The sequence below is a fragment of the Electrophorus electricus genome, chromosome 1 (assembly GCF_013358815.1).
Source record: "Electrophorus electricus isolate fEleEle1 chromosome 1, fEleEle1.pri, whole genome shotgun sequence".
Taxonomy (NCBI): Eukaryota; Metazoa; Chordata; class Actinopteri; order Gymnotiformes; family Gymnotidae; genus Electrophorus; species Electrophorus electricus.
In genome coordinates this window covers 26248451-26266437 of record NC_049535.1, presented here as the reverse complement: position 1 = coordinate 26266437, position 17987 = coordinate 26248451, and the positions used below count along the sequence as shown (strand labels likewise).

At 44.7% G+C, this 17987-nt stretch overlaps 1 protein-coding gene across 2 annotated transcripts in view; it reads left to right on the top strand.

Annotated features, from left to right (window-relative positions):
* Window positions 1-17987, top strand: part of smurf2 (SMAD specific E3 ubiquitin protein ligase 2) — a 39668-nt gene that overhangs the window by 12956 nt on the left and 8725 nt on the right. The window contains exons 2-12 of one of the 2 annotated variants that reach the window (XM_027006550.2): window positions 5355-5393; window positions 5975-6083; window positions 8424-8557; window positions 9983-10048; window positions 11226-11310; window positions 11459-11542; window positions 12515-12717; window positions 13497-13581; window positions 14966-15124; window positions 15322-15366; window positions 17536-17734. In XM_027006550.2, the coding sequence (XP_026862351.1) occupies window positions 5355-5393; window positions 5975-6083; window positions 8424-8557; window positions 9983-10048; window positions 11226-11310; window positions 11459-11542; window positions 12515-12717; window positions 13497-13581; window positions 14966-15124; window positions 15322-15366; window positions 17536-17734 (1208 nt within the window). Of the gene's footprint in view, window positions 1-5354; window positions 5394-5974; window positions 6084-8423; window positions 8558-9982; window positions 10049-11225; window positions 11311-11458; window positions 11543-12514; window positions 12718-13496; window positions 13582-14965; window positions 15125-15321; window positions 15367-17532; window positions 17735-17987 lie in introns of both variants that reach the window. The other variant, XM_027006549.2, reaches the window with a different exon arrangement.

Here is a 17987-nt window from a genome sequence, read left to right as displayed (position 1 = left end):
TATCCTTTGCTGTTCAAGACATTTCTGAAGCAGTTCACTGGTTGGTCACACCACTTAGCCCAAACCATATAATTATTCTCACATGCTTCATATAACTTTATAATGTATATTTTACCCTCTTTTTGCCATTAGCCACATGTTGGAATAGCCACTGTGTCTTTAATCCAGGATAACTGTCTTTGCCAGTGAACAAGAATATTAGCCTAATCTTGTTTAACCAGACATGTAGATTGCATAAGAAGGGTATTTCCTTATTAAAAACATTGGCCAAGTTTTGATGAAAGCCACAGAAAGCACAGCCAGGATGAAAGCAAATGTGGCATTACAGACAGAACACACATATGGAGTGCTGATGCTGCCCTAGATAATTTAATGCCCGTGAAAAAAATGACCAAAGATGCACTACAGTAAAATATTTGTGCACTTTTGCATACATGTGAGCCACTGTTTTTCCCCTCCCCAGCATTTTTTGGCTTGCATTCCCTTATCTGTGGATTTTACCGCCACTCCGCCACCCCACGACTTCACACCTCCCTCCAGTCTCTCGCTCCCTCCTTCTCTTTGCTGCAATGAGACAGTGTGAGGATGTCTGCAGGGAGTGGCTCAGTGCAAGGCGGGTGGGGACTCTTCCCAGCCACAGGTTTGCTGGGAAGTCTCGCTCGACACTGAACACCGGCGGGAAAACACCAGACTGACGGCGCTCCTCCCTGGTATGGGCCCGTCACATTTCATGTCTCGCCTGAGTGGCTGATGAGTCATTGAAAGGAAATAACAAGCTTCCTTTTGAAATAGCCTTTTTCCTCTTGTAAGTAGGACCTCTCATTGCCAGTGTGGTAGGCTAGGCACTTCCCAGGGAACCTACCAGGCTTGCAGTCAGTATAATATTACTGAAGCTGATAAATGGAAAAGTCATAGCAAAGGGACACCATTAATGACATAGACCGTTCTCACTCTTGAATGTTCCCCTACACACACCAAGCTCTGTCCAGTGTAAGGTCCTCGTCATCTCTGTGGCTCGCGGTTGTCTGAGGGGAAGCCAATTGGGAGACTGGCTCTCGCCCCTGACCACTTCCCTTCCTGGCGTCAAATGTCTCTCTCACACACACATACACAAACACATTCATATTCATTCTATCTGACTTGGCTGCTTTCAGCCTCCATGTCTTAATTTAGCCCATGGGGGCAAAAAGTAACATAAAACAAACATTTTGGACTGTACAGCACGTACGCATACCCACCAAACTGAAATCTGCATTTCTCACAACCTTTCTAGTCTTGTGGGAGGCTAGAGTGAAACCCTTGGGGCCTGTGTGATGAGAGTTTTGCTCCAGTTTTGCTGGAACAAACAAATCTTTAGACTTTTTTTTACATCTTTAGACTTGTGCTGTGTGATATGACCAAAATCTCATATCCCAGTGTGTCATTTCATATCCAGATAATGATATTTATCACAACATAGCACATTTACTGTAATTCAAGGAATAATTTGTTTATAAAACGACCACATAGAAAGACCTATTTCTTATTGCATTGAATTATATACTTGATAAATAAAAGGTACTTACTCAGATATGATTAATTCTTTTCTTTTATTTAGAACTTTTGTGCTAAATTTAAATTACACATATAAGAAAATCTAAAATGGTAACGTATAAAATATAAAAACAAGAGAAAATGGTTTTTAGTTGCAAATAAATATAGTCCTAAATAATCTGAATATGGTCAAAAATGTAAAAGCCAAACATACCCAACAGTAGAACAGTATTGTTCTCTCTCTATGTATGTATGTGTGTGTGTGTGTGTGTGTGTGTGTGTGTGTGTGTGTGTGTGTGTGTGTGTGTATAAACAAACAAACAAACAAACAGAAAATCCAGGAAATGTGTATACAAAATGTAAAAAAAACAAAAAACAACAAACAAACAAAAACCCCCACAATTTTCAGAACAAAATGGCCTCCACATGGCGACCTTCTTTGGTGCTAAGCACATCTAGAACTCTTTTGGGGAGACTGTTCTGATATAATTATCTATGTTCAAGAGAGGCAGGTTCCTGCTATTGCTCAAGCGTAAGGGGAGTCATACTAAATACTTATAGTTTATAGAATTTGGTTTTTCGGATTTTTAAAAAAATATCTATTTATTAATTTTTTAATTTTATTTTTTTAATACTACATACATATTTCTTGTATTCTAATGAACAGACTGAAAAATAATTATATATAGTCATTATACCATTGCTAAAACAACAAATCTAATGGTTGCCTAAGACCTTTGCTGTAGTGCATATAACAAAATAAATTAGGAAAATATTAAACAGTAGATGTTTTTCTAGTGCCACACTATATACATATAGTCACTGTGTCATATCACACAGCCTTACTTTAGACTTTCTAATACCTTTATTAAGAAGAATGGATGGGCAGAACCTTTTGGATGGGCCCTTAATCTGCTCTAAACCAATCAACATTCACATCCAAAGCCAATGAGCAAGTCGCTGGACCACTGTCTTGGTACATACGGAAATGTCAGATGGTCTGTGAGCATTGCCTGCTTAGTGGGTGTGTAGTGTCCAGTTGTACTGTAGAACAAACTGGGAGACACATGCTTTGGGAATTCAGTATGTGATGTGAGAATTACAGTTACCTATGTACAATTGATGAGCTGAAGCCCATGCACAGGAATCACTCTTAATTTGGCAGAGCTCTAAATGTTAAATAACCTAGTGTTTGGTAAAAAACAAAAACTTGAATTTGTTGTCACAGATGGTGAAGCTACATTAAAATGGACTTTGCTAAACTACAAGTTACTCTACAAATATTGTAGCTCAGCTACATTAAAATTATTCTTGAGAGAAATGTAGTTTCATTGTAAGTTACAAGGACAAAAGAAGCTTACCTTTTTCACACCATTTCCATTAATAATGGTGTTACTGGGTCTTGGTAGTAGCCAGAAAACCTACTTGAATCATCTGTCCAGTTTCCAACCCAATGACAAAAAGGAGCTACATAAATATAATTGTTAGAGTTAGCTTTGTCAGCAATCAAAGTTAAAATGGTTTAACTAACAGCTCTGCTACTTCTAGCATTTCATAGCCATGATTGTTATTTGGTGGATGCAACATTCAAGAGCTTCATCAGTAATGCTGATTTGCTAACAATTAATTAAAGGGAATGGTCATCAAATAATGTTATGCAGATTGCATCATGCATATGCACTTTTGTAATAATGTCACAGAATTCCCCCGTTTCCCACAGCCATTAGGCCTATTAATTTAGCAGTGTGATGGGTCTTTGGTCAGTCTAGAAAGCCAGCTCCTGAGGCTCTGTCAGTGTGCTGATCAATACATCGCCATTTTTATTTCACCACCAGTCCCCCCCCCCCCAGCCCTCTTCCCTGCTGCCTTGAGGTTGTCTGGTGTTTCCTGTTCAGCGGGCAGAGAGGTAAAAGATGGAGGGTTATAGGAAAGCTAAAGGCCCACTAACCAGCCCCCTGGTACACACAAGCTGTGAATAATTAATGGCAAATGCAAACTCCAGGGCAAGGTGCTGAAGCCCCATCGCAGGGGCTGTATGTGTGGCGTGACTGGCATTCACAAAGTGCGAGCAAGAAAGAGATGCATTCCAGATGTTTGAGTGATGAGGTGGGGTTTCAGTGGGAACCGTACACATTCCCAGGGATGTTTGTGCAGAGAAATTCTTCCTGGTCTGTGGAGCAAGCATGTACACTTCTCCATACATCCTCCCTCCCTCTCTCCCCCAGAGGATCCTGACATGCTTTCCCTCTCTTTGCTTTGCACTGCAATGGCTCCAAACCCGCAGACAACACAGTGCAGGTGGGGAAGTGGATAAGCTGAGAATGATCAAACATTGGGCATAGGCATGTGTATAGGCATAGGTGTGCATGGTAGGTTCTTTGTGTAAAAGGTGGAGATGGATGCGTGTAGTGGGCGTAGGTTGTTTACATATAGGTGAGGTGGATGCATGGTAGTGGGTGCAGGTTGTTTGTGTGTGTATGGATGTGCATGTGTGGTGGTGGACGAGTCTGTTTCCAATTACCTTTCCCCATGCCGTCACTCATGAGGGCCACTGTACTGTACAAGCTCTTTCCTCACCACATAGCTTGACTGCCTGTAAAAGAACAGGCCTCAATGTGAAGCAGACAGAATGCGTGAGGGAGTATTTGGTTCTTCTGTATGAGCGTGCCTTTGTATGTTTGGGTTAGCTATGTAAAGTCTGCTACTCACCTGGCTGGGTGTGTTATGCAGGTCCTTTACCCTTCATGCGCATGAGTGCACACACACATTCCGATCTGTTATTCTTTACTGTCTCCAATTTCTTAGAACTGGCAGGCTGCTCTGTTTTGGTTCAGCTTGAATAGCTCAAAGGCAGTGTTTCTGACAAGCACCTTTCCTCTGCTCACTCTTGACATCACCCTTTGGCACTGTGCCTTCATTCTGTTTGTTTGTTTGTTTGTTTTTTCTGCATCTCCATCCGGACAACCAGACATCTTTTTTCATTCTTCTGTCTGTCTTTGGTTCTTGCCTGCCCATCTCCCTGAAGTGGCTGTTGAATGCTGTGTGCATGGTGAACTCCTGGTGAGCACGCAAAGGACAGAACCCTGTGTGGCGAAGTACTGGAGCTTTTGACCCATGTGCACTAAGGAGCTAGAGGCATGGCTAAATGATTTTATACCGAAAGTGCCCTCGTCTCACTCAGCCGCCCCACTGCTGCAGAATCTATTCATTGGTTTTGGTTGTGATCAGACAGCAAGTGGTTCTCAGGTAAAGAGCCCTTTGTAAGCTCAAAATAACTGCCTAAAAGCCTGGCCTATTCTGAGAGCAGAACGTTGCATGTTCTGTTTAGCACAGCCCTCCATATTGTTCATTTGAAGTACTGCATTTCACTGCCCCTTAGTGCTTTCAGATGGCAATTCGTCTGGTTTGCAAACCCTTTAGGTGTGGAACTGCGGGGCCTAGGTGGGGCCAGATGTAGCATAAGCCAGCCGCTCTCCATCTCCCTGTAGCCAGTCATGCATTTCTAAAGTGCGCCTGCTAAAACTGAGCTCAACAAGAGTGCCAGACTCAGCATCTTCTGACCCATTTCAGCCCGCTGTGGCCTAAAAATACAGCTCATTGGCCAGCTTAGGTAGCCATCCCCCCAATACAATACTGCCTTAATCACTTGAGCTGCAATAAACATGCACGTGGACCATTACGGACCGAGTGCTGGGTTGAGTCTGCAGAATGTTTGTTAGCAATGTTTTATTTCTAACTGGCTTTTGATGTGTTTGTTTAAAAAAAAAACCTTTCATCTTGAGTAAGCAATGGAATTAAATGGCCTTCTGTTTTCTTTGCAGTGCTATGTGCGAAGAATCTGGCAAAGAAAGACTTCTTTCGTAAGTATCCCAGAGAGCTAGAGTGATAAGTGAGAGTGAGAGAAAGTGAGAGGCAGAGCACTCTATTTTGGGAAGTCTATGTAAATCAGCTCAGCATTTTAGAGTCGTCCTGTCTGTTTGAAGTGTGCCGAGTGAGATAAGTATTTTCCCTCATGAGATGCTAGAAATGTGGGTCAGTATAAGGAGATAAAGCACCCCTGACTACGAGTAATACACACACACATGCACAAAGAAAAGCGTAATATGTCTCTGTGTCATCTGTAGTCTCTCCACCACACAATGCAGTACATTTATGATGATCAGATAACCCCAGAGAGAGAGGGACAAGTCTGGGGAGAGCAGTCAGGAAGTTGAGGGAAAGAGCAGGGATGCAGCAGTTTCAGGGCTGAGGGTGGTGTTTGCAGTTGTTTGGAGTTGTTTTGGTGGAAGTAACAGGTTGTTAGGGTCAGTCACCCAGATGCCAAGTACTGCTCACCTGTCTTATAATAGCACTGTCTGCAGTGTTTTTTAGCCAAAGTGTGTGTGTTTGTGTGTGTGTAACATGTGTAATGTATTGTAATGTATTGTAATCCCTGTGGCAGGCCTTCCTGACCCCTTTGCTAAAGTGGTAGTGGATGGTTCAGGGCAGTGCCACTCCACAGACACTGTGAGAAACACCCTCGACCCCAAATGGAACCAACACTATGACCTGTAAGTGCTCAACTCATGCTACCATGTGTGCCCTTTGCATCACACACATACACACACACACACCATGCAAACACACATATCTTCTCTTTTTTACATTCTCACCAACCACACACTTTTCCTTCACATTCTCACCCAAACACACACTCACCAGCACAGCACGCAGCCTCTTGAGCTCTCACACAGCTTTACTGGAGACCAGACACATTACTAATGAGTGTAGGGCAGTGGTGTCATTGAAGAAGATTCATTATTTTTTTTCCAATGCAGGTCTTTTACATGCCAGTTTTCAAATGTCTTCTGCTGCTCTGTTTTTCTTTTAGTCAAGCTACTTGTGAATGGCATGCATTCTGATTTCCTGTAACTTTCTTAACTATTTGTTTGGGTAGCTGCTTTACATTCTCTCATAGCTTTTCCACTGTGAGCTTTTTCCATTGTAGTTCTTCACCAGCGTTTAACATGCCTGCAATTAATGCATCAAAATTGTCACTAGCCTTGCCATATATAGGCTACTAGGTTATATATTAACCAAACAGGTTACCTTTGACAGTACACAGTAGATTAAATAAGATATATCCCATAGCACTCAAATCTGCTCATGGGTCTTCAAAAGAGTTTTAAAGGGCCCAACCTAGAACACATCTCTCTCTTTGTGTTGATGGAGAGCTGAGGTTTTTGACTAAAAATACTGACCTTCCTCCAGACCAGCCTCTCAATGTCATTTTCCCAAGAGTCCTAAAAGAGAAAGTGCGTGTGTGTGTGTGTGTGTGTTAGGTTAAGAATTAGGGCAAGAATAAGTTTCCCCACACGTGAGGCTGACAACCAGAGGAAGCACTGTTGTCTGGTTGCTGGGGTGATGGGATCCCCACCCCTCGGGATGGAGCCTAATGTGTTGCGAGTAAGGGTGGAAAACTGTTACCATGTACTCTCGCTCCTGCCGACAGCTGGAAGGGCAGAGGTCTGGCTCACTCGCTGGTCGCCCTTCAGTGGGCTATGCGTGGTGCAACCACATGCCCAAGCTCATCCTTGCAGCGCTGAGAGCATTTGCACTAAAAACAAAAGCACATGAGCTAGAGATGGAGGTAGACCTGGCACGTGCTCAATCTGCTGTCTGTGGATAATCATGGCCTGTGCTAGTGCTCATCTGGTTTGAGTGGTTAGAAGAAGGAACACTGGTGAATTTCTGTTTGCTCCAGTTTCTTTCTCTATGTTTAATAGACCACTGGGAATTATAAAACAAATAGTGGACATTAAAAACAATATCATTGTTAAAGCTGTATATAGGGTAAAGATTTCTAGATGCAGACTCTAACCAGGGGCCACATGTGGACTCTGTGTCTCTGAGATGCAGCTAGCCCTCCCATCCTGTTCCAAGCTCTTGTGCATTTTTGTCCTTGTCTTAACACAGCAGCTATTGCTCAGCTTAGCTCTCACTGACCAGTACCTGCTCACTGGAGCCAGGTCAGTGTCTGAAAAGTGTCAACCTTCAAGCTTTCTGGCTTCTCTACACACCTGCTTGTGATTCCTGCAGCTGGTTGTTGGGTATATTTGCCTATGCTAAAGCCCATCTGTCAACTTCAGGATGTTAGTGCTCACTGGGAAACATGACCTGCTTTGTTATGTTAAATGTTTGCATTCAAGCATGTTAGAGTTCTTTAGGCCCCTCCCAGCTCAGATGGTAAAGTGATCAAACAGGTTATCAGTGCCTTTTATGCCTTGGTCGGATTTCGGCCCGATGTCTGGTCAGCAGTCTATTAAAAGCAGATGTATTGTCTGAAAATAAGCAGTTTGGCGCATGCACAAGTTCCACATAATTTGGATCAGAGCAGTTCCTGAACTCACAGCTTTATTAAATTCTCTGGTTCAGAGAATGTGATAAATGTTTGCCAGCTCTGGAGCAGGAACCCTTCTTCTTCTTCTTGCTTGTTTGGGTTTCCGTGGCTGCCTCCATCCCACCTGGGCTTCAGCCGAATGTCTGAGACTGCTCCATCTCTCTCTTAGTTTAGTCTCCCACCACTCGCCTCCTTTCATCTCCCCCCTCTCTGTCCCTCCTCCTCTTACCTCTCTCTTCTCCAACAGAGGATTCTTTCACTTTGGCAGCCTGAGAGCTTGTGACATTTCAGACATGCTTGGGGGTCTCTGGCCAAGGCTGTTGTGCATTGAGGCCTGTGGTGTCCCAGTTTTTCCTTTCGTCATGGCATAGAGAGTGCTGTAATACCAGCAGATTACCACCCTCGCAGTGCAGGAGTCGAGCAGTCCTAACCAAGTCTGCTTCTGTGTAATATTATGGAACTGACGTGTTAGTTTCTGAGATTTACCACTGTGTGTGTTGTCTCTGTGCAGATACATTGGGAAGCTGGACTCCATCACGATCAGTGTGTGGAACCATAAGAAGATTCACAAGAAGCAGGGTGCTGGCTTTCTGGGCTGCGTACGGCTCCTTTCCAACTCCATCAACCGTCTCAAAGACACTGGTTGTAAGTGTGTTTGAGTGTGTTTGCGTGTGTTTGTGTGTGCTTTTTGGTCCTATTAGAAAAATGTTTGGGAGGCAAGAACTGAGTGTGCACACTGTGCTCTGAGTGCACACATGCATATGCACATCTTAATGGTGCAGCTTAGTGGTGTCTCTGCACAGCTTCCGTTCTGAAAGAACATACAGGCAATAACATGCATGTTGAAATCCGGAGCAGCATTACCTATGTTTGGATGTAAATAACACTGTTTGTCAGGGAGACGGTGTCTAGCACAATCATCCCAGTTTCAGACCTGAAGCCTTGGGAACACTGGGGTTCATTTGTTAGCTAGTGAAGCAGAACCAGGCTCTGCTGGGGCCAAGGTGCCTGTCGCACGCTGTCTGCCACTGCTCTGGGCCTGTGTTTTGGTCAGGAGAAATTTAAAAACAACATGGCTGATTTCCTGACAGCGTACAGGAAACCACCAGCCTCTCCCATGGCTGGGAGGGATTCCTTTCTGCCCAGTTTCCTGATGTCTGTCTGCCTTTCTCCCTCGCTGTCTTGGTCTAGCTGTCTGTCCCTCTGGTGTCTCATCATCTCTTTCTCCTTACCCTTATCTGTTTAATCTGTTTATCTTATGTTTCTCTCTTTAAAACTGTTTCTCTCTCCTGTCTGTCTTTTTCCTTTTTATGTTGTGGTCTTTTTGATGTGGGTTTATCATTCTTTCATTTGAAGCTGTTTAGTCGTTGTCTCCCTGTGGTTATAGTTGTGTTTGTGTGTGTGCGTGCGTGTGTGTGTTTGTGTGTAGACTTGCAATTTGACCCATCCCTGTTTAGTCTAGCGATACATCCTGACTTAGCTGTCATTCAGCATGTCTGTGTGTGTGTGTGTGTGTGTGTGTGTGTGTGTGTGTGTTTCATAGTAAGAAACCCTACTTGTTATTCCTGTCCTGCTCTTCCCATGGTGAAATGTAGAAACAGAGGGACTTAGCATCTCTACTTCTTCAGTCTGCAAAGGATAAAGCAGGCTTTGTGCGCACTGCAGCGACACGTGTGCGCGTGTGTGTGTGTGTGTGTGCTTGCGTGCGTGCGTGTGCGTGTGTGTGACCTTGTAGGTGTTTGTATTGGGCCGTAGTAGAGCTGCTTGTCTGTTTTATGCTGCAGGGCCTGAGTGCCTCACTGAGGTGCCAGCTGCAGAAACGGTTGCATGGTGGCAGGGCCGTGTAGGCAGGGGGAGACCTACACTTGTCTTTTTCTCTCGTCTTTTATCATCAACTTTTGATAGTTTTCATCGAGTTTGGACAGGGTTGAGTGTTTAGAGACTTACAAATATCACAACTGATAATCTGAATATGAAATTAAAATGGAACAGAAATTATAAGTGTTGTGAGAATTTTTTCTTTACCAAAAAGTGATCATTTATGTTTCTCTCCCCCCCTCTGACTGACAGATCAAAGATTGGATCTCAACAAGTTGGGGCCCAATGACAGCGACACAGTGAGGGGCCAAATAGTAGGTCAGTATGTCTGCCATTTCCTCACTCTCTTTCTTGCAATCCTCCTTCTGTCCTGGCTTGAGACCTTTGGCAGCTTTCGACGTGACTGCAGCAGATCCGAAAGCTTCATTTACGGTTCTGCCTTATTCCATTTACATACGAACATGAATGGCTAGAAGAAATTGACTTGTATTTGACCCGCCCTCCTCCTTCCTGTCATCGGAAGGGGCAATTTCCCCCAGAATTCCTGTCTTCCCACTCAACCTGTCACATCTGACTTTCATCCTGTGAGTCAGGAGGGCCCCAGGGGAGCACCAAAGCCTCTCTACAATGACTGTTAAAACTCACACATTCATCTGACGCACAACGCATTACAGGAGCTCTCACTTGTACATGAATGTTTATGTACCCAGGTTTCATATTCCACACACTTCATTACTCAGTAGCTGCCCAACTCTGTTCATCACCATTTTGGAGGAATTTAATTGAGATTTAAAAATATATATATTTTTCATGCCTGATGATGCTCAAAATCTCCTAAAGATAAGAAACACAGCACATCAATATTAAGCTGACCCTTTCATGAAATGCTGAGGCCCATAGCAATTGCATCTTAGGATGCCAGTGTGACACAGCATGTGGTTCTGTCTGGTTCTCCTTGGTTCAGTTTAAGAGGGAAGGCATGGAGTACACCCTGTAAATGGCTCACAAGACCTGGAGTGCAGCAGCATGAAAGACCCCCACCTCCCCACCCTCCTCTGCTATGAACAAGCCTCTGAATCAGAGAGCCCATGCTCTCGTGCGAAGCCACTTGCGCGTCGTTTCCTGTTATGTCAGTGTTGGGAATGTTGTCTAATTACAGGAGCGATGCTCATCTGTAAAGTCAACATTCCTAGAAATGTTACCCTCTGCATTCCTAAACCCATTCAGACATAGTTTGATGATGGATACTTCGTGGCACTTTGTGAGAGCCCATTGAGGGTTAATGCCTCCCACCACTGCTGATGGGTCTGCAACACATCTCTCTTACATGTTTTCATGAAAGGAGCAGTACAGACCACCCCAAACATTGCCATGCTTAGCCCAAACAGCTTCATGCTGAAGGTTGCCAAGCTGTTTCACTCCTGTTTTAAACATCTAGATGAGTGCTAAATGTTCTTTGCCTGATATGTCTCCATCTGGCTATGTATGTGCGCAGTGAGTCTACAGTCCAGAGATAGAATTGGCACTGGGGGACCGGTGGTAGACTGCAGTCGTCTGTTCGACAATGACCTACCGGATGGGTGAGTTCCTGGTGCCAAGAGGTTATATGGTCCACTCTAAAATAAAACTGTATTTTCACTGCAAAGTGACTGTAGTAGGCTCTTAAGAACTGTGTCTGTCTGTCTGTCTGTCTGTCTGTGCGTGCATCCATGCTTGCATGCTCTGCAGCTGGGAGGAAAGGAGAACAGCGTCTGGTCGCATCCAGTACCTAAACCACATCACGCGCAGCACACAGTGGGAAAGACCCACCAGGTGAGCGAGAGCTGTCTGGAGATCAGGGTGGCTCTCCTGACACTAGCTCATATTTGTTTCTTTTATGGTAGCATTCTGGATTATCTGAGTGTACTTCTCAATGCTGCAGTAAATGGCTAACTCAGTTACTACATTTAAAAAAGACTTCGGGTGTGTTAGAAAGGGTCTTGCTCTACCTGCTTAAAATTGTCCTTTTACACATTAATTGATTAAGGAGTTTTTTTTGCCATTTGTGAGACATTGTGCAGTGTAATCTCAATGTGACCCACATTTATTAGGGCAAGTCCACAAATTTTGTTGTCAGAATTATAGCGACCAAAACCAGCAGAGCACACACATACTTAAACAGCGTGACCTCGGTTATCATAACCAATAAGAAATCACTACAGAGAAAGAGTCTGTACAGACAGTGCAGACACTGAGACATGACCTATACCCTTACATTCTTTTATACACACACACCCAGACACACACACCCAAACTCACACACACATTCTCAGTGTGTCAGTTCCCTACAGTTCACTGAAGCACTAGACATATTCATATTCACCAGGAAGTCGAGCAGAAATGGAATGACTGCCTGCTGTCTGGAACTTCACCCTGTCCCTGTACCCTGTGTTGGTTTCCTTTGAATAGTCCAAGACATTATCCCCTGCTAAATAAGGAAATAACTGTAATAGAGAGCTAGGGGAGGCTCTGGACTAAAGCAGTTATTTCAGTTTGCTTTTCAGATGTACTTAAACAAGACTATAGGAACAAGCTGAGAAAGGCCATTGATGAAAGATGCACCAAACTGAGCATTTAATCCTTTAAGCCATATATACTTGTGTTACTTTTTCATGTTTGATGTTATTTGTAGTCTTTTGATAGCTCTTTAGCATTATTTAATTTTCCTTCCTCTTTTTGTAACATTTAGTAGTCCATACACCGACTTATAAATCTGTCTGTCTCCCTGCCCTCCTTCCTCTCCAGGCCAGCGTCAGAGTACTCGAGCCCTGGCCGGCCACTCAGCTGCCTGGTGGATGAGAACACGCCCATCATGACCCCGAATGGGGCGGCAGGTGTGCAGGTGGGTGACCTGCGGGTGCAGGAGCGGCGTGTGCGTTCTCAGAGGCACCGAAACTACATGAGCCGAACTCACCTCCACACGCCACCAGACCTGCCCGAGGGCTACGGTTAGTTCACATGCACATCAACAAACCATTGTGCGTCATCTGCACCAGACGTCTGGGGTCAGTTCAGACTGAACAGATACTGGAGCCAGTTATACACTCTGTCTGCCAGAGGAATGCTGTTGATGCCTTCACAAAGTGCACACACACACACACACAAAGCTTTGACTTGGTGAAGTGAGAGGTTTTGCTAAGGGAACTTGATTAAAGTTGTGACTCTGGAGAGAGCAGTGTGTGTCTCTCCCTGACGTGCCCCAACTACAGGGTTCAAGAGCAGGTGACCATAGGGACCATACGAGCATGTGCTTGCACCTTTGTGTGTGTGCAGAAAGGCTGTAAGGACAGTCAGTGTGTTTGCTGTTGTATCTCTGAAATCTGCAGGAAGGTTGTGTGTGTGTGTGTGTGCGCGCATGCGTGCGTGTGTGCATCAAGCGGATTGGGTGAGGATTAGGCACACAGGGTGCAGGGTGGAGGTTAAGTACACGTAAAGGGGGGTAGTTGAGTACGGGTAAAGTGGGGCGCTGTGTGTCGAAGGAAAGCCAGTGGGATCCCGGCTCTCTGAAAATCTCTGCCAGTGATAAATGAGCTCTTAGTGTAACATGCAGTTTTGTGATAATCTGTTTCTTCCATAATCACTCTTCTTACATGCACTTACACACTACATATTTAGAAACATGCATGTAACTATCTGGTTCAAACCAATTAATGGGGTTTAGTTTATATTTGTCATGTTCATGTCACCAAGGACTTACATCATCCTCTTCTCTCCAATTGGTCCACAGAGCAGCGCACCACGCAGCAGGGTCAGGTGTACTTCTTGCATACCCAGACTGGTGTCAGCACATGGCACGACCCTAGAGTGCCCAGGTAACCCCTCCCCTGACATTCTATACATTACACTCTTACTTGTAACATGGATTCTAGTCTGAAATGGTCCGCTGTGCTCAAGCCATTCAGGATTCGCACAAGGATTTAATCTAATACTGGAGTCCAATTTATTTGCAGTGCAAATCATTGAAAGTCAGGTTTAGTCTATAATTAATCTCATCTTGGGTTCAGGAAATGTATTGAAAAAAGATTAGGAGCTTTACAGAACTGTGCATTGGGGTGGGTCCTATACATGACAATATGTATATATAAGATATATTATTATTGAACAGTCTTTGTGAAGGTGTATCATATGATGGGCATTTTAGGTTAATTAGGTGAAGTTTTTGTCCTTGTGGTGTGAGGAACTGTACAAACGTAGGTGTGAGGAGTGTGTAAATGTATGTGTGAGGAACTGTATAAACGTAGGTGTGAGGAGTGTGTAAACATAGGTGTGAGGAGTTTGTAAACGTAGGTGTGAGGGACTGTAAACAGGTCTGAGGAGTGTGTAAACGTAGGTGTGAGGAGTATCAACTTAGGTGTGAGGGACTGTAAACATAGGTGTGAGGAGTGTGTAAACGTAGGTGCGAGGAGTGTGTAAACGTAGGAGTATATACGTGGGTGTGAGGAACTGCGTAAATGTAGGTGTGAGGAACTGTATACACGTAGGTGTGAGGAGTGTGCAAACGTAGGTGTGAAGAGTGTGTAAACGTAGGAGTATATACGTGGGTGTGAGGAACTGCGTAAATGTAGGTGTGAGGAACTGTATACACGTAGGTGTGAGGAGTGTGCAAACGTAGGTGTGAAGAGTGTGAAAACGTAGGTGCGAGAAGCTGTGGTCAGTTTGGCCTTTTCTGCCTACTTTTTCTTTGTGTTCATTTAGTGAGTAGCACTTTTAGAGTTTCCAAACCAATGTCCTGATGGGTATGAAGCCCTCTCCATAGGACTAGAGTCAACTTTCTAAGTCATTGTCCTATACTATAAGGATCTGCAGCCTACTGACACAGCACAGAGTCTATTCACTCTGCAAATTAGGGACAGACACAAAAGGGCCTCCATGATTTCTCCAGACCTTTTGGAATTTGGCTGGAAATTTTTTCTTTTCATATTTCTGCACATTTCTTGTCTCCCAGTGTGATGATGCTTGGCACGTGTTCTAAAGTGTCAGCCCCGAAGTATGTTTGCTCTTTTTCTTTGCTTCTCATTCACTTTTGCTCCCTGACTTTTCTTTTTGTGTGCCCTCTATTTCTCTTGCTTTGTATCTTTATTTTGCATTCCTTTGCACTTTGCTTTCCTTCATATATTTTCTCTCCCTTCTTATTTTCCCTCCCATTGGTTCCCCCCCTCCTCCCTCATTCCATACCCCCTGTCTCTGTCTTTGTAGGGATCTGAGTAATGTCAACTGTGAGGAGCTGGGTCCTCTGCCCCCTGGTTGGGAGATTCGAAATACAGCTACGGGCCGTGTCTACTTCGTGGACCACAACAACCGGACCACACAGTTCACGGACCCTCGCCTTTCTGCCAACCTGCATCTCGTCCTCAAGTGAGTACTATCCTACTCATCCTAGTCCAGGCAACATCTAAAATGTCCCAAAAAGGGTTTGCTGTCAAGATACCTCAGACCTTCAGCTTGATGTTTACATATATAATATACATCTAGATGTGTAGCTACCTGTCACAAAGAGCCAGTCATAGGATTGCATTATTATTCATATTCATATTCTGCACTTTCCCCATCAGTCCCAGTCCTAATGGTTCCCGTGGTGCTAGTGAGGCTTTAAACAGGTAAGACACTTGTCTACAGTGTGTGGTAGGTAAATATGGCTTTTTAGGGGTGGATTGCACTGTTTGAGTGGTTAATTGTTTAACTTACTGATTGTCTAACGTATAAAAAGCTGAATTGGGGGAGGTTAGAGAACAGGTGGGGAAATAGTCGGTGTGATGCATGGAGGTGGATCTGGACTGGTTTCCATATGACCCTTTTCTGCCTCCTTAAAAGCTCCTCTGCTGTGTGTGTGTGTGTGTGTGTGTGTGTGTGTGTGTGTGTGTGTGTGTGTGTGTGTGTGTGTGTGTGTGTGTGTGTGTGTGTGTGTGTGTGTATATGTGTGTGTGTGTGTGTGTATGTATATATATATATGTGTGTGTGTGTGTGTGTGTGTGTGTGTGTGTGTGTGTGTGTGTGTGTGTATGTATATATGTGTGTGTGTGTGTGTGTGTGTGTGTGTGTGTGTGTACTCGCATGCCCATACGTACATGTGTCTTTGCATGCTGTAGGTCAGAGGAATGCAGTGATGGAGATCAGGTTTCTCTTTTCTTTTTCTGACAGATCAAAGAACATGTTAGGCACTACTTTCCCTTTTCATACATTTCCCCTCCTAATCACAGGAAAATCGTCTAAACTGCTGACACCCACTAGGTGTTGATGCTGGAGCGGAAGCAGGCACACGGGCTAGCACTTATGTGCATGATTTGCTCACTCCATGTTCCTTTCCTTTAAGTCAAATCAAAAAGATCATATACATAATTTGTAACATTATAAATGTTTTGCTATTTGAGTTTATCTTTGTATGCCTCACATAGTATTTTATTAACCAGAGAGCAACTAGAAAACACATTTTGGAAGGAGCAGCCACATTAGGGCTTTGACTCTTTTTCTGCCCACTTAGAGTGAAATTGTCTTTATTATTTTATGAGTGAGATTTTAACCACATTCAGACTCCATTTTGTGAAATTGTTAGCTACTTTTCCATTCAAGTGTCCATTATGATCGTCCTTCTGGCCGTCTAAAAGCTCTCCAGCCGGACAGTCCAAGCTGTGGACGGACTCTGGTAAAAACATCAGAGTGACGTGGTAGACACACGGGTAGATGTCTGTCTCCTCTCAGCTGGGAGGAGCTCCTTGACCTCTCTAACTCTCTTCTGCCTGCCAGCATGACCCAACTAGGACCTTTCCACAGCAGCCCTTTTTCCAGTCTCCTATAGTATACCCCTCTGGTAAAATGCTGGACTAAGAGCACTGTGCACCTCTGTGCACATGTACCTATGTGTGTCTTAGTCTTCTGACTTCTTAGTCATGTTTGTGCATACTCAGCATAGCTGCAGGATTCTCCGGTGCATGCCCGCCCTCCTGCTCTGAGCCAGGTTTGTGAGTGCTGCAGGAGTCCAGAGTAGTTTGGGGCGAGCTCCTCCTGGAGTACCTCGTCCAGGCTGGCCCTGCCTTCCACTCGTGCACCATCCCTCTGCATCCTCACCTCCCTCCCTTTCATCCTTCTCTGGCTGCAGTCCCTGCCGTCTCCGCATTGTCCCCCTCCCTTCTCTCTCTCGCACCTCTTTTTTCCTCTTTTTTTGTCGTTCCTCCTGCTTCTCAGGCTCGCACACTGTCTCTCATGCCATTCCTCCCTCTCCCTTGGCCCCAGCAACCTACCCACCCCTATGTGGTGTGTAGTCTGTAGTTGTAGAGTGGGTCCATGTGTGCGTGTGTGTGTGCGTGTTTGTGCACGCATGTCAGGATGTAACTGCTCTGCTCCCCTCTGCTCAGCAGGGCGAGGCTGTGCAGACACCACAGCCGCTCAGGAATGCTGGCAGCCTGAGAGGGAGAGACCACGCTGCATACCACTTCATACACACTCACACTCACACACACACATAAACACAGAGCCATTCCACATACTCTTATACTCATATCCCACTGTCCCACCTAGGCAGATGCCAGCTGAATGACAAATAAAAGAGTGTATGTGTAAAATGTGTAGAGTGTGTGTGCATGCATGCGTGCGTGCGTGTGTGTATAACCTCTTCTTCTCTGTATGTATGTGATGATCCAAAACTGTTTATAGTGTGTGTGGTTACATGACCTCAGAGATGCTGAGTTGTTTATTAATGTTATTAATATTGCACATATGGATGTGTAAGTGTGCTCTATCAAGCCTCTCTTGTCCTCCCTATCTGTGAGAAGTCGCGCAGGCCAGCTGAAAGACCAGGCCCAGTCGGTGCTCTCCCCAGGCAATCTCCCTGAGGATGCAGAGTGCCTGACCGTGCCCAAGTATAAGCGCGACCTAGTGCAGAAGCTGAAGATCCTCCGGCAGGAGCTGTCCCAGCAGCAACCGCAGGCTGGCCACTGCCGCATCGAGGTTTCCCGCGAAGAGATCTTTGAGGTGAGTCGAATCAAAACTCTCCTACCAGAACCCTGGACTTTTGTTCTTGAGTCAGTGAATCAGGACCAGATCTTTAGAAACACTGCACACGTGCATAATTAGATTTCACTGATACAATAAGGAGTGAGCCAGTTGAAATGTCCTTTACTGGATGCTGTATCACTCTCCCCTGGCTTTCTGTCCCCTCATGCCAAAACCAATGAGTTGTATGAAGCCTTTCTTTCCCACCTTTCTCCTAAGGTAGTAGGTGGGG